Genomic DNA, 26,124 nt, shown 5'->3' with positions numbered 1-26,124 from the left:
CGTAACGCGAACGGTCGGCGAGGAATTTTTCCTCCGGCATCGCCGCTCTATCCGACTGCTCTCAACTTTCCGCTCTTAATAAATAAGAAAAGTTTCGCGCCCATAGCGCTAGAGGCCCACGCGAGCACTATGCATCGTGGGAATGGATGAAGTTTCGCAAAGCAGAGTAAACCAATATGTTTCGAACGCGGTATCGAGCAACTCCGTCTCTTCTATTCGCGTTTCTTCCAGGATATCCGACCCGGTCACTGAATCCTCGCTATTTCCCTTCCAGGTTCCAAACGCGTTTATATACCGCGATCATACGTTTACCGAGATATTCATCCGAATTCCCTTCCAAAACGGAGCTCCTGGTTCGTATCGAACGTCGAGCGAACAGCTCTGTGCGGCTTTCGAAACGGGCAAGTAGCCTGATCTCTCATAAGGGAGACGCGTAGCGTCTGAGCGTCTGAAATGGAACGCAGAGGTTAAACGTTGAACGTTATCCGGGAAGATAAGAGATCCGAAGCCGAAAACTTTACCAATCGGAATGATAAATTCCTGTCTTTTGGCGAACCTTCAAGTTATATGCGATCGCGACTCGACCCTCAGCCTTCTACCGCGTTCCCTTGACCGCTTTATACTTGGCTCGGAACCGCGTTCCTTCGCGATCTAGCTTATTATCCCGAGAAATCCCGCGGATCGATGTACAACGGTCTCTCGAAGGGCTCGACGTTCGTCTTCGCCTGTTGCTCCCCTGAGCGTTCGCCTGAACGTGCTCGGAAACCGACGAGGAGCCTAATCTCCTCCTAGCGACCGAATCAAACTTGCAAAGGTCGTTCTACTTTAGGAAAAATCACGGTACCGGCATTTCTCGGGGATGGATGTTTCAGCGCGACCTGCCGTGATCTGCTGCTAGTCTCGTCCGAAATTAAGCGCTCATCGAAAATTCATCGCCATCGATCGGCAAGAAATATACGAGTATCTTTACTCTAAGCAGACTCGAGGATCTCTGTCTACGTAGCCGACCTAGCTTAATAGGTCGAGCAAATGAGAAAGCTAGAAGCTTTTGTCCACTGATGACACGTTTTTGCCTGCGGAATGGATAGGCTGTCCAAGTCAGGCTTTATGTACCTGGACTGAGAAGAAGTCTGACCGTTCCTATATTCTCGATCGATCTTCGTACGAGTTACACACGCGGACAATAGGGTCAACGATGATCCAGAAGCTATAGAACGAAGGCAGGAACGGTGGTGGAACTTTCGACGTGCTTCTTCGTAATAAAAAGGAGTTATGGCGGCCAACGCTGACTTTGAAATAACCCAGCTTCCGCTTTTTTCGCCCACCTAGACAGGGTGGGATGCACGGACCTCCCCCATTTGGTCGAACACGAACACGAGTGACTGGCCATTGCATTTGGCGAGATAAAACCGAGGAACGTGACTCGGTCGCAATTTATGCTATTTCCGGCAGGGATGTTTTCCGAGGGCGAGTTTTCGGGCCCGTGGAGAACCGGGACAACGAACTGGTCGGCTGTAACTATCGCATATTTCCTGCGCGCAAACCGTTGCACGTGGCGCAATTTGCGCGGGGGTGTATGAATATTTCATACTCACTTGACTTGGTTTACATCTGAATGCCGGCTGATATCGCCGTCTCATTCGCCCGGGACAGCAGACGCACAGAATCCTCACGAACGCTCTGTAAAAGAAAAGAAGATTGCGTCTGAACAGAGTATCACGTATCACGCGAGTTGGGTAATGCTGGGAACGGGATGCGAAGACTCGTGGACGTCGATTGCCGAAAAATTTCGGCCCTTTTCCATTCACCGAAGAAACCGTACGCCGAAAAATACGACCTCGAAAGTCGGCCATGCGCGTTTTTAATGTCACGATCGCATGACTGGAATGTTGTTTCGAATATCGCCAGCGCGCTCCAAGTATTTGCATAGGCTCTATTGCAACGTAAGCGTGACATGCGACCGCTACGCAAACAGAGGAATTTCATTTTCGACTTGAAAAATAGTCTTGCACCAGGGACCGGGCTGGCTCGTTACACCGAGTCCGTCGATGGTGAACCGATGAGAGGTGAATTTTGTTTCACGGATGAAACGAAGTTTCGCGGTGCACGCTGATCAGAGTTCGTTATCGTTTCGCAGCGCGCTGTGTAACAAGTTCACGGTCGTTTCGATGATATCTAGCAGAGAACATCGAATCCTTGATTATCTTGCTTGTTCGTTTCCGATCCAACCCTCGTCACTTTGCTCGGCTTCTTTTCCTTTTTCTTCTCGTGCACCCTGCATGGGCCATTGTGGTACCTGAAAGCTACGCTGATATGTATAGAAACGATAACGAATCGAGCAATAGAGAATTTATCGTAGAGGGAGTGAGGAACATAGAAAATGAACGGAACGAGTTCCACATGGCGATACCTTGCATGGATAGTTTCTTGAAGCAGTGCTTAGACGAACCAGCATGGACTTCCTTCATGACAATAGACGACGGGGGAGGGATTCACGACGTAATTCACTCGCTGGTAATTAGTCTCCACGATCACTTTGCGTTCTACAGACACTCCGTATACATAGATTTCGAGATACCGCAGACCGCGATGAACACGATCATTTTCATGTCAAACGCCAGCAGTCTGGAGGACAGTTTCTACGTAATGGAGCCTTGCGATCGCGGCTGTCCCTTTATTCTGATACTCACGACTGCGTTTCAAGACGAACAGCAGTTCCTCGAAGAAGCTGGCATTTTAACGGAATCGATGTGGAACCGGAGGCTCTCTACTGTCATCGTCTTGGCAGGAGTCCGTGATTCCGTGCTCGCAGCCGGTAGCGTCACCTTCCAACCTGGCAAGCTGTGCACGCCATCTTCTCCCGTTATCTTGGGCAGATGCGAGGAAAGTTTTTGGGACAAGTTGGAAAAAATCAGAGAGCCGGAAAGGAACGACTGTATCTTGAAGATAGGCTACTTCGAGGAATCTCCGTACGTGATAACGACGAATGACACGGAGCGTCTGATGGGCTTCGAGGGTAACCTGATAGAGGAAATGATGAAGAACGAGCAGATCGAACGAGAAAGTCTCGCGTGGACCGATAATGCCAGCTACGCGGACCAGATGCAGATGTATTTGTACAACGATATAATGGCCGACTTGATCATTGGACGTGTCCTGCAGCAGTCTCACGAGGACGTGGATTACTCGACTTCGTACGATATGTTGAAAGTGGTTTGGCTAGTCCCAAAGGTGCCTAACGTATCTCTGAAAGGACTGATTCAGCCATTCCATCCGTACGTCTGGGCAGCCGTAGGCGGAGCCTTGGTGCTGGGTAGTCTCATCAAAATCTTCTTAATCCACGACCTGTCCTATCTGGACATATTTGCTCTGATAATTGGAGTCTCCACCGCCCGGCAACCCACCAGGCTCTCCACCAAAATTCAGTACATCTCGTGGAGCATTTTCGGTCTGTTTCTCACTCAGCTCTACATAGACGCCCTCGCGGATCAGCTGATCAATTTGTCCGACTTGAGGATCGACACGACGAAACAACTGATGGCGTCGTTCGAGATCGGTGGTTCAGCTGCGTTTGCCTCTTTGTTCGATGGATTCGAGGAGACGGACGAAATGGTCGCGAATGTGCGAAACAGATTCGTGGTATTCGACCACGTTGATTATCTGAAGCAATTCCGCGATCTCCTCGAGGGGAAAAATTCCTCGTTCGCTCTGGTCACTGTGCTGAACTCCTCGCGTAGTGACACCATCGAAACTATGCACGCGTACACTATGACCACGGAGGAGATATGCAGCTTCCCTTTGGCTTTCGCCACCTGGAACGGATTCCCGTTCTTGAGACAGATAGACACCACGATCCAGGACTACATAGACAGAGGCATCTTGGATTTCATGATCGAGTTGGCTATAGGAAAAGACACGCGTGCCCTGATGTTTCAGATCGCGCACGACCAAGAGTACATGTCAGAGCTTCACCTGAAGCAATTCGTTCCAGCGTTCCTCGTGATAGTCATCGGTTTCTCTGGAGGCTTCATACTCTTCGTCCTCGAAGTTGCGCTTTACCCCAAATTTCTCAATTAGTCTCGAAAGGAATTTCGATAAATTTTATCTAATCTAATAAATGCGTTTAAAACATACCAACTGGATCTTTGTCCTCTGTTTTCCTTCGGCTTCCTTCTTGTACGGCGTTCCATTCTTTTTCTGTGACTCTTAAAGAATAAGCAAGGTATTCCCCGGGGAAAAATATGTGGGTACTTTATCGAATCCTTCGTCTAGTCGACGTTGAAAATTACGAAGATCATCGTTATTATACAGAAATTTTCGATGGATTTTAGACAATCGGAGTTCACATGGAAGATCGTAAAGTATTACGATTTTAGTTGGCTTTCTCGGTATAAGGTTTAAAAGAGTGCAATGTAATTTATCGTATTATTCTGAATTTTGGAATTCATACGAAATTTCGCGTTTCCTGTCCGGTTTTACGACCAATTTACCAGGGTTGTTCCGTCGAGCATGTCATCGATCGTGCGTAGTTAACGTGCATATACCGCGGCAGATTTTTACATCGGTAAGTTTGTAGTTCAATTCCGTCCTAATGCCATTCTCAGATTCCTGGTATATGTCACCTATAATCCTGGCATATCCTGGGATTGAAAGTCGTTTTCGTTCGAGGATATCCCGGAATATGTCAGTCGTATTTTAAAATCGTTGTTCGTATCGTTCCCCGTTCGTTCTATCTGTTTGCATCGCTTCAACTTCCTTTTCTCCTGTCCTTCCGTTGCTTTATTCCACCTCCGTTCTCTCCTTTCGGCGTCCTTTTGTGCTGCCTCTTTATTTCCAGGATTCCTTTATCGTAATTCTGCGCGGAGTTTTCTATTGCAGGAATTCCTCCTTACTTGAAAGGGGGTTAAGGTTCCTTAAGGTTCCTCTTAGAGCCCCTCGTGATAGGATTGTTTCTCCGAATGTGAAAACTTTTCAAAGTCTCAATTTCATTACTGCAGAGTGCATTCCACCGAAGTGCCGAGAAAGAAGAGCCCGTGGAGTGATAGATCACTTTCCGTCCCTGATTCCAGATGGACACTGTCCACGGGAGTAGTCGGAAGTGGAAGGTACAGACGCGTTCAAAGTAGTCGGGTAGCTGTCAGGACGCATTTTCGTGAAAACGAAAGGCTAGCCACAGAGTGGACATTGTGCATGGAACTAGTCGCAAGCTTACAGGAACGTCCACAGTAGTCAGCTAGACATTGGAACGACTGTGGAGAAGCTGACTCTCAGTGTCCACTCACTGACCACCAGTAGCCATTGGGTGGACCCTGTTCGCGTCGGGTACTCGAGGACCAAGGGGCGCGTAGGGTCAGCTTCCAGGACCTCGAGTCTCGTAAAAATCGAAGACACAGAAGTGGTTTCGGAGCTTTGAGAAAATTGCTCGGGTAAACCACCTATCCTCTTCGCGAAGCTCTGCGAGTGACATTCAATTTGAGAAGTAGCAGCTGATTATTGGCAGCGATGGTACGGATACGATTCATAAATTAAACGACCGATAAATGGTCGAGAATGCGTTTAACGTGGATTTAAGATTTACGTATCGACGATCCGTTTCTTAGACGAACTCGTTCGTGAGCCAGTGCCAAGCTCATCCTCGCGAAACCGAATTGCGCATTCCAGACACCCGATCCTTGAAACATCGCCGCGTATCCTCGATTTTTCTACCCTCTGTTTTCGCCTCGAATTTGGATTTTCAGGACGACCATCGTTTGCGCAGGGTAATCATTCGGTCTCGGCTAAAAGTTTTAATTTCCCTTTTCTTCGCGATCGAAAGGAGCTCTCGAGGCTTTGAGTTCTCGGCTGGTAACCGAGTGATACGAAAAGTGGGTCGTCGAAAGGGGAAAGCGGAGGTTTTCGTAATTGACGTCGAGGCTTCGTCGACGGATGTTAATATCGGTGCGTTCCTTGGCTTGGACACTGGTAATTGCTGACCCTTATTATTTCGAAGCACTCGGAATTACGAACCCCTAAACTGTTACCGTTCAACCCCTGTTTTCAAGCCGCCGCAATTTCGTTCGGCTTAATAAACCTCGTTAGTTTGTCGTAATATCGCCTCTGTTCGTCTATTTACCCGCCATCCAGCCACTCTTTCACGCGGAACCCCTCACCGGTATCCTGCGAATTTTTAACTCTTCACGGGGAGCAAGCTCGTCTCAGATAGCCCCGGCAAGATTATCCATCGGCGAGGTTACGATCGGGAAGAAATGGAATTTCGTATTCGATCTGCTCTCCTTTTATTCTCTTTTTATTTTCTTATCCGCAGCGACGAAGGGGTGGATTATGTATTCGCGTGATACCATTACCCCAGCCGCCTATAACCGAAAGGAAAACTGTTTTCGTGCTCGAAGGGAAACGCGATGTAACTTCGTTTCGATGCTGGTTTATCGCGTTATCGCTGTTTGCCTGAAACATAGTACGTGTCGCGGCGAAGAAAAATAGAGGAAGATCCGCGGCATCGTTGGCTTCTCGATCCCGAAACAATGGTCCCTATAATTGCTCGATAATCCCGTATGTAGCACACGATGACCCAGCAAATTCGCTTCATTCGTCCGATTAGCTTTACGCGATTGGTCTTATGCGATTGGCCATAAGCGGGCGCGATATTTTCCGCTTAATGTCGGTTCCTATTGTTCGAAACTACGTGACACACAATGAAACTGTGCTGTCGCGAAAGCCACGCTATTGTTTATCGGCTGCGTATGCGCATAACGATTAAACGCCGGTATACATGATATTCGTTTCAATTTTCTCGTTCATTTTCCGCGCAGAAAGTCGAATGTAAAACACGATAGCGGCAACGTTTACAGGTGTCCCGGCAACGGTGGTACAACCGGGAACGGGGTGATTCTACGCGCAGAAACGAATCGAAAGAAAAGAATAAAATTTTTCGATTCGAAGCTTCGATTTTGAGGAAATCGACTTTGAATATTCACCGAGTGCGCGTGCATTCGGCTATGGTTTATATGAAATATCGGTGGTACAATCGAGAGGAGGGTGATTCTACGCGAAAGAGCAAATCGGAAATAAAGAATAAAAATTTTTTCATTCGGAGCTTCGTTGCGGAGAAAATCGACTTTGAATATTCACCCTGTATAGTTTTACGAATTTTTCGCTTTCTGTTGCTTCTCTGTATGTACATACGCACGAATGCCGTGAAGATTTGCCAGAGAGATGGAAGCATCGAGCATCGATACGCGGGGAAAAATGCTTCAGGATCGATCGTGGTGGAGCAGCAATCGGGGAGAAGTGGAGCGAATTCGGAGCCATTTATTTATTCGCTAATTGAATTGTCACGAACGGGAGACTCGAGGGAAATGTAATTTACAGTCGCGGTTTCTTTATACGGTCGCCATTACGGAAGCGTCGAGCGGCCATGAAAATTCATCTGGTCCGCGAAAATCTTGTTAAGGGCAGACGAATTTGGATCGCGCCAGTCGATAACTTTATATTCCGGCTGGCAGCGTCCCTTCGGAATCCTTGCGCCATCCCTCTTCCGCTATGCATACACATCTTTCTCCTCTTTTCTTTACCTTCGCGACGACTTATTGAAATGCAGAACGGCACGGTGCATCGTCTCTCGCGTGGTTGCTCGTATGTGACCGAGGAGAAACTTACCCACTCGCGATGGACCGTGTCTCAAAAGGGCTGTTTAAATCGCTTCTCGCGGCATTTCGCCGAGAATCGTTTACCTCTGGCGTAGACGTAGAGGTAGAAATAGGGGGATGAAAACGCGCGGTGCCTCGAGTTTCGCGAGTATCCGTAGCCCTCTCTTGTTTCCCGCTTTGAACGGCGAGTACGTCGCGCGGTGTTGGGTTTTTCTGCTGGAATTCTTGATTTCGAACCATCGTCGTTTGTGGGAAATTGGGAATTTTCCGGGGAAACTGGAACTTGGCGTAAACGAGGAAATCGCGTGCGTTTCGTACCGAATAAGTCTCTAACCGTTTCTCCGGTCGGAGAAGATTTTTCGAGAAGCAACTACGGGACAGGGGACAGACAGACGGGTTTACGGGTAAAAGGTTTCCTTCGGAGATATTTTGCCAGAGTACTCGAGCTCGGCGATAAAGATGTTAATTCTATGCAAGGAGAAGTGGCCGTAGACAGGGGATAACGACAGAATTCTTGTATCGTATTATGAACGATAAGTAGAGAGCTCGTTAGGTTTTGCTTCCGCTCTCGACGATGCTTGAACTCGCGGAAAAGTCGCTGGGAAAACGTCCTCGTCGCAGGTGCGACGAGAGAAAAACTGGAGCAGGAGACGCGGGATGATTTTGCAGGAATAAAACGCGGTGACAAGAACTCGCGCGACGCCATGCTGTCGCGACGATGTACAGAGCGTTTCCTCGTGTTCTGCATTTTTGCGAACGCTTGGCATTGAGGAGACGGTATTAATTTCCCTCGAATTCCGATATCTCAGGTTTAATCAGATTCGAAATTCATTTTGGAACGTTTCCTCGAAGTCGCGGGCGTCGTAAATGGGAGGTATAACGGGATCTTTGGAACGTAAAAGTCTCGAGCTTTCGCAGTCCTCCTTCGACATGCAAAACCGAGCGGTTTAATAGAATTCGACCTAGAAACTTTGCTAATTAACTCTTTAGTGCTCGATATATTTTCACGATTGCGCCGTTCGAGAGATTCTTTCGAATCTCCGATGACTCTGTCGCGAATCGTTAAGAAGTTGCAGCTGTTTCATAGCTAGGCGCATCCTCTGGTCTCCTTTCCTCCGCTCGGAGCACGAAACGAGAAATATTTATAAAACAATTCGATGCCCTGTATTATTCATCGCAGTTCTATTTCAACCGATGATCGCTCCGTAGCCGACGTATCGGAAACTTATCTTGCCGGATCAATTTGCATTATTGAAGCACGGTTTTAATCGTTATTCGAGGTCTTGAATTTCAAGGGACCCGCCGGAGAAATATTTGAGATTTAAGATAAACGAACGTCCGTAAAGCAAGTCCAATGAAATCGAACATTCACGTTATATCGCGGCTTAAGTAAATTATCCGCGGAATAATAGTCTCTTCAAACGAATCGAAAGTAGCAGTTCCATCTTCGTTCTCCATCGAAGATGCACGACAAACGTTGCTCGGTGTATCGTTATCGCGTTAATTATTACCGCCATTTTTCCGAATTTTTACTCATTTTCCACGTTTTATAACCTCGCGACCGTATCCAACGAGATGCAGTAAATTTTATATCTCGTACGAAAATGGCAAATACCAGCTTGCGTTTTCGCCTACCTGATTGCAACAAAAATATTTCTGCTGCGTTTTACTGCATCTTGGGTGTCCAGGATTAATTACTCTTAGCGCTAAGAAGCCTGCAGATCGCTGGTCCCTTTATCGCGAAATACGCAAGGGTTCGTTAACCTCTTCGTCTACAATATCGTGTGAGACTTCTGGTAAGGAAATCGGCGAAAACGCGAGTGTGAACTGCGAGAGGCGAGGTTTGTAGACGATGTCCAACGTAAACAGTACAGGTCAGGCTCGTAGTTAATATTCGCCGATGTCTTCCTGTTTCAGTTGCGTGTTATTCATCGTCGCGGTGGTACGGCATGGCTCCGACGTGTGACCGATTCTCCTGTCGATCCTGCCACGCCCCAACTTGGACAGCTTTCGAACGAGAGTTTGGTGAGTAATATTTATTTTATATCCTTACTATTTTGTCACTGTTCTAAGAAAAATTCGGGTGGGCGATAGAGTGGTCCGTGACCAACGAGGTTTTCGTTGGTCACGGAGGAGATACCTGCGCGTTTATTTTGTGAAGGAAACTAGTAATTCATATATACCTAGAGAAATAGTAATAGTCTTTCTACCTCGGTTAGGTGTTATTCTCGAAATGGCTCGACGCGTGGCCGACACTGTTGATTATGGCAGACGCCATTGGAACTTTAGTCGTAGGTAAAGGATTAAAGCGAAGCGAGATTAGAGTTGGAGACAGTAGGATATTTATCAATGGCTAGGTTCGTGTCTTATTGGAACATTAGGTGATAGGGATGCACAGAAGACGGTTCTTCTCAGGAGTTTGCAGGTTTCCATGCCTCTTCTGGAATACCGATTAATGTTACGCTCTTTGCCCCCGTTTCCGCCAGTTTCATCCCTTGTCGCGTCGCAACTGTTCCGCGACTCATTGTTTAAGTACCCCATTGACCTTAACCTCGTCTAATCAACCAGGGACGCTTTCATCGAATTGCCGATACGGTATAGCTCGGTCCATATTCGAAATTGCTTTCCAACAGCAAAACTTCTCTCCTTTGATCGTGCTATTTGTCGGAACTTGGTGACAGACACGGTCACCGACACGCTGTTTCATCTCGTAATCCTTCACAGACGCGATTATTCCAAGGGAAGAAGCGGATGATGAATCCGCGGAGAAAGATCGAACCCCAGCCAAGATCCCGGCAAAGCTCCATTAAGGGGCGAAAGGCTTGGCCCGTTAACGAAACCGGAACCGAGCGTGATTTCCGGCCATTGTTGTCGCTGGAGGGGTAGCGGGAGTGGCGCGGGTCGAAACGAACAAGCGGAAGATTCTCCTCTGATTGGGCTGACGCTCGTAAATGAGCTATCGGAGTTTACGTTCTAATGACAGCGAAACGTGTGCCGAATGCATTTCTGCCGGCAATGGGGCCAGCGTGTGCGACATACCAAACCGGAAATCGATGGCCGTTCAACAACAGCGACGGGATGAATTTGCACGCGGGGAATCGGCGAAACGCGCAACGCCAATTGCCCGGCGGATCCGCGTTAAAAAGTTTATCGCAGCCTGCTGCCGACCGATACGCGACCGGAAATGCACTCATGACGCTCGTACTCGTTCAAACGAACGACATTAAACGATCAATCGTGTTACCATCCGACGCACCACACGCCAAGGCGTCCATCCTTTCGGGACCGTTTCGACAGCCGCGAGATTCGGCTTAACGATTTACGAGTGGCGATACAACCGACATCCGGATGAGTTCGCGGTGCCGGATGTCGGTTATAGAAAACCCGACGATGATAGATTACCCGCGAGAACGATCGATCGATAAGTCGACGAAGAGAGAGGAAAAAAAGCACGCGTACCGCTAACTCGGTAGGATGGATTCTATGTTTTTCCAAAGTGTGGGTAGAGGATGGCGGAAAAACACGGCAGGAATATCACGATAGATTGCTAAATGGGGAAAAAGGCTCGGAGCAACTAATAGCTCTGACAACCGTCGGGGCAGGCTAGAAAGGGCAAGAAATCTCGTTATTGCTCGAAACCTAAAACGTCATCGTGAGACAAGAAGAGCCTGGTTTCACTTGACGTCATCGGTGTAGAAGCCTACGAAGCTCGTGTTTCCCATCGGTGTACTCATTTTTATAGTCATTTTTATAGTCGCGTCGTGACGCAAAATGCGGGAAAATTCTTTTTCCACCGTTGATCGATCACGGCGACAATTATCGCTGCGTTAGGGCACGGTGCGCCATTGAACTACGAGGATCAATCCGGCATATAATTCGTCAGCGTCGCAGCTGCGGCTGCTGCATTTTGTCCGATGACGTCGGTTATGACATCAGAGATGGCAACACGTGGGGAAGGAGAACGAGGCAACGTGTACGCGAATGCGGAGGAGTCTGAATAACGGAACCAAAAAGGATGCACGATGGCGAATGGGTGTTGGTTACGAAACGGTTGCGTGGGTAGCACGATTTATAGCCAGCTTCGGCAATGGGGCGAGGGTTGCCGGGACGTCCGACGATACTACGGAGCTTTCCCCTTGGTCTTTTAGCGCTTCGAGATTCGCAGACGTCGCGGCGCCGATCGTGGTCTCGGCGTCGAGGCAAGACCTTGGCGTCCGGTGACCGTGTCTCCCTTCTCGGCCAATTTGCGCCACGTTCTAGTTCCTTTACGGTCAATGACGAATGAAAATATCCTTAGGGTTGAACGGCTGGGAACGACACCACGACAGAGACGCGTTCCCCGTGCACCTGTGCGCCTGCAGGATCTGTCGCCGCGAATTCGACCAACGGGATCAACGACACGGAACGCTTCGGATCCAGTGTTAGGGCATTTTACAGGGTAATTTTCCCCCGCGAAGCTTCCGCAAATTGCAGTCGTTTGCAACGCTTTACTGACACGTGTTGCGTCCCTGCGTTTTCAGGGTAGGGGGTATCGACGCTGATCGCGCGAATGGTCGCCGATGAATGTTTAATACCGTTGCTGGCCGAGCAAGAGATACGCTTCGTTCCTCCCCGTCACGTACGGGACGATCGGGACGATCTGGACGGAATCTTGAAAAATTTCCTCGGGATAATCGCGAAAGAATAGAGGGAGACCGGGAAGGTGTCTGAGGCGGTCAGGGTGAAATGCAAATTCGACTTTTCGCGCGATAACAAAGAGGTCGTTAACGGAAAGCCGATCTGGCCCCATTCCGTGCCTCTCTGCCCGCCTTTTCCCTATTCTTTCTTTGCCCCTCTCGGATCATTTGCGACGCGGCGAATCGTAATTTACTTTAATGCACGGCTTTGAGCCGTAATTCACCCGGCCAAGAGTTGCGAACCCATTCTTCCCCGAGAAAATCGTGGACCACGGATCGAAATTGCCCTTCACCCACACCGGCTGAATTTCGTTTCACGACCGACCAACTTTACATCGAGATCGTTCGTTGCACCAAAGATATATCACTCCCGTTTCTTCTTCTTTTCCTCTATGCTTCCTCCCTATAGATACCAGGATGTCGATACAACTCGCAATCGGTGCCTTCTACCTGAACGGGCAGGCAATTACATGCTGCTCCACGCGAAGATTAACGATAACCGTGTAAACGTGTATCGCATATCGTAGCTTACACTCGCTTGTGAAACATTCTCGCCTAAATAACGCGGCATATTCCGTTCGACGTGGAACACCCGTCTCGCGATTTCGCAGCTGCAATCGCGAAGCTGCGCAAACGTATCGAAGTCGATAAGCTTGCAGGGGAGATTTTCGTCGTACCAATGACGAAAATTTTCGTAGAATTGGACGAGAGCCGGATTTATTTAATTCTCAATAACACACGGGTCACGGAATACGTTGAATTCCGCTGGAAATTGCTGGAAATGGCGTTCACTACGCAACGGGACAAGCATCGCGTTAAACGCGACCGGCATTTCGCTAAATATCGAGTTGGCCGTATAAAAGCAGAACGTTCCGCGGGTCTCCGGATACCATTTCCGTCGCTCGATTCTCCGAGAGAGGGTAACTTTATTTCGAATTCCGCCGGCTCGGGAATATAATACGCCTGCTGCTAGTTTGACGGGTTACTTACCACGGCCCTGGGATGCAAGTTATTAAACTTTGCCCCCCCTGAGGTGGCTCGAAGCGCTCTGCGCCGCGTCCCCCGCGCGAGGGATGCTTTTGGAACGCAACCAGCATAAAACAACTAACGGGAGATCCTAGGGGGTTGTTAGTAGGAGCGTGTCCACGTCTGACCGAGCGAGTAATCGAACCTCGTTCGATTCGGGTTGAAGAGGATCTATCTCGACGATCGAGATTTATTCCGCGAAAAACACGTCTTTGCGGATCCGACCGAGTCTGTCAGCGGCGTGTACGAGCAGAGGTAGGCTGTATCACGGGTGAATTATTCACCTAGAAAGCTAGATGTTCGTGCGGCGTTGGCGCAGGGTAGAAAGCGGAAGGCGGATGAAAAATTTTCGAATTTCCACACGCGGTCTCGCAACGGAGACTTTCGGCCGGCTTCGCGAACCCCTGCAGAATTAATTCCCCCTTTGTAACGGCGACCTCTAACTCCCGTCACGGTCGTTTCTTAACCGGTAAATATAGCCCCGCGTATTCGCGAAGCGGCTGACGGAAGCTTGCGGTAAATTTTCGGGTGCAGCAGGAACTCGGAGAAATTCAAACTATCCTCGTGCATATTGCAAGGATTGTTCTCTCCACCCGGCGGAGACCCGACCGGTGCAAGTATTTTTAACTCGCCCGGTCTCCCCGTGACAGATTCTGTCATTGATTTTAAAGTTTCAAGCGTTATAACAGGCCGACATCATCTCGCTACCCCGTTCTCCACACCCGATCACCCCACGATCTAATTTTGATTTTGCATCGTGACCTCTCTCGCTTCGATTTAAATCGCGTTTAAAGTCCGTTTCCTTCGTTTTCCCGGATAACCTACTCGTCCGTTCTGAATTCCACCCCCGAGATGCTTGTCGTTCCGCAGCGTACCGTTAGCATTTCTAATATCTTCAAGTACGCCGAGGCGCGGGTCGTTTCCCTTGAATAAACGCTTGGAAGATTTGCGGATAATTCCTCTTGGAGAAAAAGAGAAAACAGAGAAAGAGGGAAGAAAAGGAATAGAAATTGAGAAGAGGAAGAGGAACGAATTCCAGATCAAGGCCCCCAAGACGCGAAGTTAATTAAATCGAGGGTTCGAGGCTTCGAATCGCCGAAATCGACGATTGATCTCGATTGCTGGGAGGGTGCGATTAGCTCGCGAGCCCGTGAGCGGAAGTTGGAGAGAGTAGTTGATCGTCTGGTAATAAGGGGCTCGAAAGCTGCAGGGAAATTCTCGATAGTCCGCGAAACTTCCGAATGATCTTCGATTATCCGTCCTCGCGCGAGTCGACTGGATGATCGTCGTGCCTGATCGCATTAATCAATCCGAGGTTCGTTAAGAACCGATCCCCGGCTGTCTTTTCATCGTTAAGGCGGGCTGAGCTCGACCGAGAGTGCGAATGCAAGTAAAACGAGGCTAGGAAAAAGGCGAGAAAAGGCGAGGAAAGGCGAGCCGGGTATGCATAAGTAGTCCGAGTGCAAAGTTTCGCGAAAAGAGTTGGAAAGGGGAAAGTGTGGTCGAGGAAGAAAGACAGAGAAAGAATTGTGGAAGCGTTCCGGAGAACACCTATCCGAGCCCAATTGCTGCAAGGTATGCAGTTGTATTTTTCTACCGGGGCAGCGGCGTGCAGCCCCTGCAGAGTAGTGAAAACTTTTAATCGAGGGTGGAAAGAATCGCGTAATTCCCGACGAGGTGTTCCCGGGCCGAATTGACGAACGATAATGCTCGAGCTCTGATTCCATGACACGCGAACAAAACTGCACACACCGGAGTAACCGATTTAATTGATATCCCTGAATATGTATCGGACTTGATCCTGCCATTAAGCGTTGCGAGGACCTTTCCACGCGAGGGGTGGTAGGGATGAACGGTACGCGCGACATTCGCGCTAAATCCGACGTGTAATTCCTGCGTGCAACCGCTAATGGATTCGAAGTAACCGTTTGGTCTAATTATCGTTGATCGCAGTCACAGCCAGTGGCCGATCTCTGAATCCTCGCGCTCGAATGGAACCTAACTATTCATGATTTTGCTATTGATCGGCCCGTGGCTATATGGCATCGCTCGTCGACGAATGTTTGCCACGATTATGTAAACCGGTTAACAACGATCCCCGGGACAGGTCAGGAAAATGGTCACGAACGAGTGGTGGCGGCCGAGCCAGAAATACGAATCCAAGGGGGCACCCGGGACTTATTTACGGGAACGAATCGACCGAGTCGTGATTCGAGCACCCGCAGCTTTTCAGCTCCTCTATCCGCGATTAAAAGGCTCGAGCAAGTTGCCGTCCCTTTTTAAAATGGCCTGGCTTTTCATCCAGCCCCGCGACTACTTTCGAGCACGATCGATTCGTTATTAATAACCATTTGCCACTGGTCACATCGAGGCTATTCAGTTTTCGACCTCGAGAAGCCGATCCACCTTGCCCTGTACACCGCGGAGAAAGCCCGGAGACTATCGATTTTGCATTTACCCACCGGCAAGCAGCCGTGAAGCGTGATAGTCACACGTGCGATTGCTACACGTAGGATTGGCCCCGACTTCGCTCTTGTCCCAGTAACTGTCACTCTCTTTCTACCTCCAGTTCCACGCGATCCGTAACACTCGTTCGTTGCACAGCTTCGACGTGCCGTCGCGTTTAGGCAACGGCCATGATCCTACGATTCCGCTCATCGATCGTCTTCCCACCGCTTCTCGCGCATCGCGCCGATAGATTTTGTCGGCTTCCAAATTTTTCTTCCAACTCCGGCAATAACGTCCGCTTCACGGTGCCGTTATTCTTCGGGGCTATTCAATTTACGCCTGTTTCGCCGTTCCTACGCTCCTCTTGCCGAATGCATGCGCTCCGGCGAACGCAGCTGGCGAATGTATGCGTCCACTTTGTCAGAGAAGGCGTAATGAGTGGTCTCTGGAGGACAAGTTACACACCTACGTGTATCGCTAGCTCCATTTACATAACGTCCCTTACGTAACGCGAATTACTCGCGGGATGGCGGCCCTAATTCTCTACGCGTTTCCCACGCGAATGCGAGCCGAGGTAAGCTCAACGCGCGCTTATAATTAAAGCCAACCCGAGCTCCAGAGTTTCCAGTTCACCGTTGGCTGGCACAGCACTCGAAAAATCGCCACGAAAAGTCGCCAGTGGCTCGTTGAAAACTACGCTTCGACGATCCACCACTTTCCTTCGCGGCTCGATGCGTTATAGCCAGAGCTCATGGCGGATTTGCAACGGGGGCGCGCGCGATCCGTCAGCCGCGTGTCACTCGCGTTCTCGTTGGCAAAATAACCGAAAACCGAGTACACTCGATCCCGGTGTACATCGGATACTCTTTTAATCGCGAGATTCGCGAGATTCGCGATGGCGAGCGAAGAAATCGCAGACGCGTAACTACCGCCGAAAGAGCTGCGGAAGATTGCGGAACGCTGATAGGAGAGGAGGCAATTGAATCTTCGAATTAGTATTTCCGAGTAAATAGTTCCCGCGAAATGAATACGGCCAGCTCGGTTCGGCGAGATCCTCCTCTGGATTCGATTGGGAGATTAGGAAAACGAGCTCGCGTGAAATTTCCTGGAATCCTCTGCAGCCGGGACCGTGATGTATCTAACCTAATTCCTAGGGTAAAACGAAGATGAAACCGGGCGTCCTTTCCTTCGTTTGAAAGAAGCTGTTCGGGCGAAGCTATCGCGAGTAGTCGCGATAAATGGACGATAAATGGAGGATAAATGGCCGGGGTATTATTATTTATCGAACCGTGAGCCACGGTCCCTCGGTGTCTGACACGAAGTGGAAGGTGACAGGGAGGATCCTTGGTTTTATAAAGTCACCGTTAAGTCGGGAACGCATTTAAGGCGACGGATTTTTCTTAGGTTACCGGAGTATCTGGACGGGCAAACGAGAAAAGGGGCTACCGGAAGAGCTCTCTCTACGGCTTCGAACTCGCCGGAGCTCATTTCGCGGGAATGAATAAAAGTAATTTGCTAAAGAGCCCCGGTTCTATCCATCCGCAACCTTGGAGCTCCGATTCTGCCCCTTCTATATCCATCGTGAAAAACACCATTTATATGTCTTCTCGTGTTCGTGTGCACGGGCACAGAGACACACGCGCGACCGGGGAGCGCTTATCTTCGTATCTGTTTTCTCGAACAAGGGGTTTCCCGGTGAATTCCCGTTTAAAGTCGATCCACTATCCCGTGGGTATTTTTCTTCTCTTCTTTTCCCTCGAAAATTATGCCCTCGTCGACGTGGTTTCTCGTATCCCGCGCTCTCACCGATTTCGCATCCGCCGATTGAAATGCCTCCTCGGATGTCATCCTCCATTCACCGTGCAAACGAAAAGAACGCGTTCGAGGATCGTAAAGTGGGCCCTTTGATACGCGAAATGAGCGGGATCGATAGCAGCGCGGGGTTAAGCCTTCTCGTCGAGCTCGTTGTTTAATGCCAGCCAAATTAATCGCGCAGAGTCAATGAGAGGCTCGAGAGATGGCTACAAGATACCAGTGGTTTCCTTTAATTAAAATCTACCCCCGCGAGCACTTATCGTTATTGGTAGACCACGCGTTCGTCGGTAACGCGATTCGATAGTGAGAAAAAATGTCAAGAGAGAGTACTCCCTCGACAATTTCGCGAAATTTACATCCGCGTGTTCCTCGCTCGATATTTTCCATCGCCGCAGACCCGTCACGAATAAATCCCACGATTTCCGATTATTTATCCGCCGTGCGAGCTTCACGGGGTTTCATATCGTCGGTAAAAGGCAGTAAAAGAGGAATACTTTTTCCCTTGACCATTTCATGGAAGTTGCCCTCTCGTATTTTTCATTCGCTCCAGCCATGTCGCGTCGTTTCAGACACGTCGGTAATAATTCGAATAATTTCCTATTCTTCGCTCGCCATGAAAATTTCATCGAGGTTGATGGACAGTTCCGATAGCTGCGATTTATTTCAAAAATCCCGAAAGTTGACTCTTCCCGGGGCAAACGTCTGATTTCGAGGGTCCCATAGATCACGCGGGATGAGCTCGTAACGAATAGGCGGATTATATACAGGTGGGCGTGAATCGTTCGAGAGGTGACCCCGGATGGAAAGGCGGCATTACGCGTAACAGGTTCATTAATTCGCGAGAGGAACCTCGGAGGCAGAAGCTGTCGCTGCACCTTCGAGAAAAAGCTAATAAGCTGCTACCCGGTTACGGCAGCCCGTTTTACGAATGTTGCAATTAAAAAAGTCTGGTGTATAATTACCGAAGATAAATCGTCCTCGGTAAAGTTACCCTAATTGTCACGGGATCTCGTAAGTTCTCGGGGTACGCGACGCTTCTTCTTCGCTGATGAATTTCGCTGTTTAACAAAGTGACCGTTCGCGGATAGTGTTTGCACACGAGTAGCTTTTTCATCGAAAGGGCGCGCATGCATGCGTCAACTTCGTGCCAGTTTCGCTCATCTAGATAAGGAAGGTGCGCAGAATAGATACCGAGTAACGTATTCGCTTCGAAATGGTCTATTAAACACAGTGGAGATGGTTTATGGCTCGCCAGACAGGACACCCTGTACGCGACCAGCGTACAAACGCATTTGTAAGGCAAACTTGGCAAACTTTGAACGATGTATCAGTTTTCCTGGCATCGATGAAATCAATAGCGGATTCGATAAAATGTCCTGTCACCTTGCTCTCCATTAGCACTTTGACTGCCACGTTGGTCATATGTGGTCATCGGTGACCGGAGCGCTTGAACTACTTACAATTGTAAAGATTGAATGAGAATTGACAGTTAATCAATTGTCAACCGTTATCAAGGCGCTACAGTTGTCACACGTGACCGTTGATAAGATGAACGCTCCATTGGGTAAGAACGTTGTCTTATATCACCAAGTTTATTATAATTTTCCCATTATACGCTTCGAATAATAAAGATACCCCCGTGACGTCCTGAGCGAAACACGTGATTCCGACGTGGGGTCAAAGGGTTAAGAGGCCTTCAAAGGAATGGCGGAAGTCGCGGGGTTCCTCGATTGACGGTGACGATCTTCGAACGCGCTTTAATCCTTGCCGTTGAAGTATCGCTGAAGAGATCCCTTTGTACAGTTTTATTCTTCCCTCTCTCTTTGTCCGTATGCAGACAGCACAGAGGTATGTTCTTAGTCCGGTTATTCCCAGATTTTCCCCTCGAATATCTTTCCGGCAGCGTCTTTGTCCCCGCGAATGCGTTATTAAAAGTTTAACAATTTTCTTGCACGCGGCGACGACTCGTCTTCCGTGAAATTAGCCACATCCTCCGTTCTGCCTTCCGCTTTCCTCCCATTTTGGCCATCATGGCCATCGAGCTATCGCGTCACACGGCGGTAAATAAAAAAATTCGAACGTTTCGCGAATTTTTTCACTTATTTGTTCACGCATTTATTCGACTCTTTAAATCTACGCTTTTGTTCGTTTATGTACCTCTATTTTTCGTATATATATATATGTTTATATTTCCGATCGTTTGTTTATGCTTTTTGCACGGACGGCGCGTGCTTTTTGGTTCGTTTATTCATACTTTTTGGTTCGTTCGTTCGCATCTTTTGATTTGTTTGTTTACACTTTTTGGCTCGTTTGTTTATACTTTTTAATTCGTTTAATTTACGCCACTCGCTGCATCGATACTCGCCGAATCATCGATCCACGTTCCCCTGGCTCGTCACGGTCATCCTGGCACGTTCCGAGCGTATCGAAACGCTTAAACGTACTTTGCTTAATTAGAAAACGATTAACGGCGATCGTCTGTAGATTGCAGTTTCGGCCGATATAAAGCGCTATTCCAGTTGCGGTTACGCCGATCGTTGTTACTGTCAGGGATCTCGAACGGGGATCCTTTCCCGTGGCAAATTGCGCGAGATGCCGGTCCACGTGAAGAATTTATACGGTCGTAGTCACCCTTCGTTGAGCAATTTTTCCACTGCGACTCGGTGCCTCGGGTATTTTCGTTTTTGCGAAATTGGTATCGGTCACGGGGTGTTTGCACGTTTGGAAGGAACGAAGGGAAGAGTGGAACCGATGATCCGCAGCGGGAACTTTCCCACTCGTTCCTGTTTCCCTGGATCAACGCAGTTCGTACGATTGTTCCAACTTTTATCCCCGGCTCTTTGAAGAGTCCTCATCGAAACGTGCTGCGCGACGAGACTCGTCCTTTACTACCGGCAAAGGCAAAGAAATACCGTTTCCAGGTGCAATAGCCTCGCATATTTCGCTGTTCCAGCGAGCAGATAAAATCTTAGCCGTAATATGCTGCGGAAAAATGATTTTTTTTCTGGAAAAGAAGGAAAAAAGGGAAACGAGAGAACGGGGCGATGTTGCGCCGCGGAATAAGCACATCCTTAAACCATGGTGCCAGAAAAGTAATTTAATGTACGTTACCCCGGTTTTTCTTTGGCGCGATGTTCAGGTTCCCCTGTATTTTTGCCTGCGCGGTGATTTACACGGTCCGAGCACGGTGTATAATACGCGCAGACATGCAAAATAGATGGAAATGCGGCTGTTTTTGCTCGCGAAGGGCTCTAGCTGCTTGAACCGTTTGTCGCTGCCGAGTTACGAGTCGCGTTCCGTCGAATCCGCTCTTTCATCCCGGAGTAACACCTCCGTCGTTTTGTCTACTCGACGCTTTTTAATCGACGCTACACAGTCGAAGGGTTTCCATCGACGAGAACCGGAAGACGCAGCGACGAGGAAAATTAGCTTCGCGCCGGTCCTCGCCCCATGGCCGCTGGATGTCGGAGCCTTGACTTAATGCGGAATTCTTCGCGTGACTGAATTTATTACGCTCGCCTACAATTATAGGCATTGTTCCGGCACAGCTCGAGCGAGCAGTTTCGCCCGGTCGCGGAAGCGGAGGGAATCGCGGCCGAGGAAGATCGCGCGGAAAGAACGAGGAGCCAACTCGCGAAATCGATACATTCGAAGCCGCATTCGAAGTTCGTATCGCGAGATCTACGCCCGCGATATCAATCGCGCCGATGGAAATTCTCGCTCGCACGCGTGTATTTACGATCGCGATTTAAGGGATGGCCGCACCCCGATCGCCTTCGCGTCTCGAATAAGTAACGTTCCCCGATAGTTTCCGCTTCGACACAGGCGTTGGCCCGATATTGGCTGTGGGATTACGGAAACGGATGGACGGTTTCTAAACCGCGATGTTATCTCTGTCGATTCCCGAATCGAGGCTGTCCGCATACGTTGCCCGGCGAACGAGATCCAGAGCAAAGTCTCCTGCTGCGTTTCCGGAAGCGTAAACTCGGAGAGGAAGGGCGCTCTAAGCTCGTTTATTCTTCGACTTAAAGCGCGTGGCTTCTTTGGCGACTTTGCCAGGAGTTTTTCGAGCTCACGGGGACGGTGTGGATTTTAAAGAAGCGTCAGCCGAGCCGCACAAAGCATCACCCCGGGGGAACGTCTCGTTGGTTTATTTCCGGCTAGTCTCGTCCCTTTCAACGACGAAAAGCTGTTATTTCCGCGACAGTCTGTTCCGCTGCTTGATTGTCGTTTATTAGATTTAAGTCATTTTGGAAACAAGTCTGTGTTGGTGGCCGCGAGGCACGGACCGGCTTGACCCTAAAATTTCTCCAAGGAAATTGCATCAGCGGTGCGGCGGTGACCCTCGAAATTTAATTCGGAATTAAATGCAGCATCTTTACGGGCTTGCCAGAAGCCGGCGTTACGAGCTACGCTTTACGAGAGATGTCTTCGCGGGGGAAACATAATTTTCGAACGTTTAATACCGCCATATTTCTCAAATCGTTTTACGCTTTGTCGTTCGTTTCGCGCCGAGGGTACTAATTCATTCCGGCGTTCCGAGTGCTCTTAATCGTCTCGCGGCTGCTCTCGTTAGTCGACAATAACGGCGCAACGTGTATCGGTCGTGTGTAATTCGTTTTTAAACAACTTATCAATGCACACCGTCGTAGCTGTTCAACCCTCTCGCTACGTGTTCTCCAACGAACCGAGCGGTGCTCGAACCTTTCAGAACTTGGCGCCCGAGTTAATTTGCCTGGCGATGAATATTTGCATGACGCTTCTCGCCCGTTTTCCTTCGTTTGTCTCGTCTCCTCGGCGTTTTTCTTCCTCGACTCGTAGTCGGAAAATTCGCGACGTCCTCGACGAGCGATTAAACGAGTTCCTTAATGCGCCGAATCGTCGTCTTATTACGTTACGAAGAGTTTCGCGCGAATCGTTGCTCGAGATTTCTCGTCGATCTATCCTGCAGCCATAATCTCTTGGGCCCTGGCCTATTTATAAAGCTCGTCTCGATCCTGTATAAATTTTCCCGTGCATCTCATCGAAGACACATTCGCTGTCTTTTATCGGACAAACCTCCGATTTCGTCTCTGCGTTTCTTCGTCGTTTCCTCTCGCGCTTTTCTCTCGCATATAAATCCACGTTTAACGTCAGCTATCCGAATATCCCCGAAGGATCGCGCGTTACATTCAAACGAAAGTCGATCGAGCGAAACCTCGATTCGTCGAGATGGTTTAGCGACGATTATGTCTTCGCAAATGAAACGCCTGGCTAGCCGCGAAAGAATTCGCCTAAACGTCGATGAGACGATAGCCGAGTTGCAGCTAGCGCTCGAAGGAACTCGGACGACTCGAAGAACGAACAGACGACGTGCCACGTAACTTAAAGCGTTGGACAAAGTGCTGTATTTTATTCATTACGCGCCACTAGCCGCGTGAAGCACGGTAAATCTTGGCTGACTTGTCAGCGGATATAACCGGTATTCGCATGGACCTCGCGGCGTTAATTTATCACGGGAATAACGAGTGCATCGCGAGGTAGCATCCCTGTTTCTTCGCAGTCGACGACCCGCGAACTCGTAAACTCCGGTACACAGAAGGGAGTCGGTTTCTTAACTTCTGCGCTCGCTCGCGAACGGGGGTCAGAGGTGCAAACTGTCTGCTAAGTCGCGAAAGAAAATTTCCTTTCACGCTCTCCGGGTACACTGGTTTTTCGCGAAAATAGCCGAGCGGAAAGAAGCGACTCGAGGATTAAGACAAATACAGCCTGCACGGTCCATCGAGTTAATGTTCCTTCCGCACCACCCTTTCCCATCTTTCCTTTCTCGCAGTTTCCAGCCTCCCTCCTCTCACCTTTTCAACCGACCACCCTCTGTTTCACTTACGCTCTCGGTTTTTCCCGTCGCACAGGTATCGCTGTTATTTATCGCTGAACGTTGTCGTCATTTTTCACCGACCATATTACACGAGCTCGGTCCCGGCGTTCCACCCGAACAGCCGGCGTGTTCGTACTTTCGGGGCGGAACGACTTTTTGAAAAATCAGTCGGAGCGTGTCTCGTTTCCGCGCTCGCCACCGGAAAGAGATTGATGGAACCGAACGGCGAGATCGATCGATCCTCGCGATACATCGGTACACGGTTTCGTTTACCGGCCTCGCGAGAGGGGGCTGAAAGCGGACGTTCCGCTTTAACCATACGCGGCCCGTAAGTAGGATTTAATTAAAGGGACAACGGTGCTGGCCGTCAGAACGTAGATTCTTTCCTGTTCGCGCGATTCATTCCTGTCGGCGTTTTCGCGTTCCATTTCCCCTTCCCCGGATCGCCCCGCCAACCTGTGCGGCAACGCGTAATTAAATCGCGTTATTTGCATACCTTCCGCTTTCTCGTGCAACTTTGTCGCCGATTATTCAGTGCGTCCGTTCGCGACGCGGGAACCACTGGCAAACCGGAACTTACAATTTGTCACCCTTGAACGCGTCCTAGCGAAACGAAGATTTTTCTCTCGATCGACACAGGCTTTGTATCATCGTTCGCGTAATGCGTGCTCGCGTCTCACGCTCGTACAGTCAAAGAAATGGAGAAATATTCGACGCTCAATCGTCCGGAAGCGACGTTATCCACGGCCGATTTGCGTTACTCGCTTGGAATAATTTTTGGAAACGATACAGCCGTTCTAAATTTCTACCCCCTGCACGGTTGTTTCGGCGAAATTGATTTTCGATGCAGACCCACGTCGCTCCAAGATTACTCTGTTTCATCCGGTAGCGGTTTAAGGGGACCCTAGAGGCCTCGTTCGTTACTCCCTTCCGACAATTACTAACCATCGGCCGATTCCTCGCGTGCTACCAGCGCGTTTTTCAAACGGGACTGTCGCTTGGACCGAGCCGTTCTTTCCACCGGGTGTCGAGTAATTTTTCCAGCACGCGGAGGGATACCGTGTTTAAATACAACCGAAATTCGCACGCCCGAACTTTGGTAATACGCGTCGCGTAAATTATTCGCAAGAGACGTCGGACTTGGGTGACTCTGCTCGTTTAGTCTTGAATTTCAGACCCGACATTCCATCCGTGTGATCCGACTCGCGCACAACAACGCGAGTAATAAACGCAATGAAACACGTTTGCGAGGTCCTATTAGCGGTTCGTCTCTGTACTCCTTAATTCTCCGCGTCGCGATCCGTGACTCTCGCCCAGCTTTGTGCCAGGGTTGGCAACGGTACCAAACGGGTATTCCGTTACTTCCGTTTTACGAGGGAAGTCGTGAGAGTGGGACTCCCGATATCGATCACGGGGAATGAAATTTCGCAGTAGGAGAATTTCGTGACGGATAAATAGAACGGAGATCCGAGGCAACCCAGGGGCTTACCTTCGAAAGTCTCTGCTCCAGCAGGCGTATATCACCGGATTCATTCCGCTGTTGATCCAGCCGAGCCATGTGACCGCGGCGAACACGATCTTCTCTTGCCATATGCACTGCGAACAAAAGCCTGACCAGAGATTCACGACGAAGAACGGCAACCAACAGATGATGAAGACGCCCATCACGATCCCGAGAGTCTTGGCGGCCTTCTTCTCCTTGGCGAACTTGGCTAGCTTACGCGACAGGGAGAAATTGTTTCCCCGGTGCTGCTTATTGATCCTCGTGGATGGTACCCTGGTTAAACAGTTGTTGTGCATGGCCGTCAGTGGCTCCTCGAGATCCTGCAGATCCTCGGGCGTGCTCGAGGCGGTGCGAAACAGGTGCCTGGCGTCGGTATTTGTCCCGCCTCCTCGATGTATCCTCAGAGTGAGCTCCAATTCACCGGAGGCCATTATAACTTGCTTGGTACCGAGCTTCAGGCTCTTGGTTTGGATCACGGCGGCCCGGTAGATCTTGTAGTAGGTGAACACCATCACGAACAGGGGCAAGTAAAAGCTGATGGTCGACGAGAAGATCAGATAGCCTAGGTGCTCGGTGAACGGACACTTATCCTCTGGCACTTCCTCCGTTCGGACGGCCCTCCACCACGCGATCGCTGGGAAGGAGATCGCGCTCGAGCAGATCCACACGGTGGCGATCAAAATGGCGGCCCGTTTCCTGCTCATCTTACTCGGATAGGTAAACGGATCGGTGATGGCCCAGTAACGATCCAGACTGATCACGCAGAGATTGAGGATCGAGGCGGTGGAGAAGAGGACGTCCAGCGAACGCCAGACGTCGCACCAGTCCGTGGTGAACAGCCAACGATTCTCCAGCACCTCGTAAATCGCGCTAAACGGCATCACGACCAGTCCGACCAGACAGTCCGCGAACGCCAACGATGTGACGAAGTAATTGGTCGCCGTGTGGAGATACCTCTCCCTCACCACTGCCAGTATCACCAGCATGTTACCGAACACGGTGGCTACCGAGAACAGGAACAGGAGTAACGCTAGACCGGCTCTATCGGTGGCAAGATTCCAAAGATCTTCGTAACTGCGATTCTGCGGCGGATAGCTCGCGCTGTAGAAGCTTCTGTTCAGCTGATTACTCGGTACGTTTGCCTCTTCTTCC

At 49.6% G+C, this 26,124-nt stretch overlaps 1 protein-coding gene across 1 annotated transcript in view; it reads right to left on the bottom strand.

The window, feature by feature from the left end:
• Window positions 1–26,124, bottom strand: part of Dop1R2 (dopamine receptor 2) — a 59,212-nt gene that overhangs the window by 6,920 nt on the left and 26,168 nt on the right. Inside the window, exons 4-5 of the mRNA XM_017906342.1 lie at window positions 24,958–26,119; window positions 1,596–1,680 (exon numbers count right to left, since the gene is read on the bottom strand). Coding sequence (XP_017761831.1) covers window positions 1,596–1,680; window positions 24,958–26,119 — 1,247 coding nt within the window. The remainder of the gene's footprint in view (window positions 1–1,595; window positions 1,681–24,957; window positions 26,120–26,124) is intronic.

The sequence above is a fragment of the Eufriesea mexicana genome, unplaced genomic scaffold (genome assembly GCF_001483705.2).
Source record: "Eufriesea mexicana isolate 0111107269 unplaced genomic scaffold, ASM148370v2 scaffold5385, whole genome shotgun sequence".
Taxonomy (NCBI): Eukaryota; Metazoa; Arthropoda; class Insecta; order Hymenoptera; family Apidae; genus Eufriesea; species Eufriesea mexicana.
This window is presented reverse-complemented; position numbering and strand designations above follow the sequence as displayed.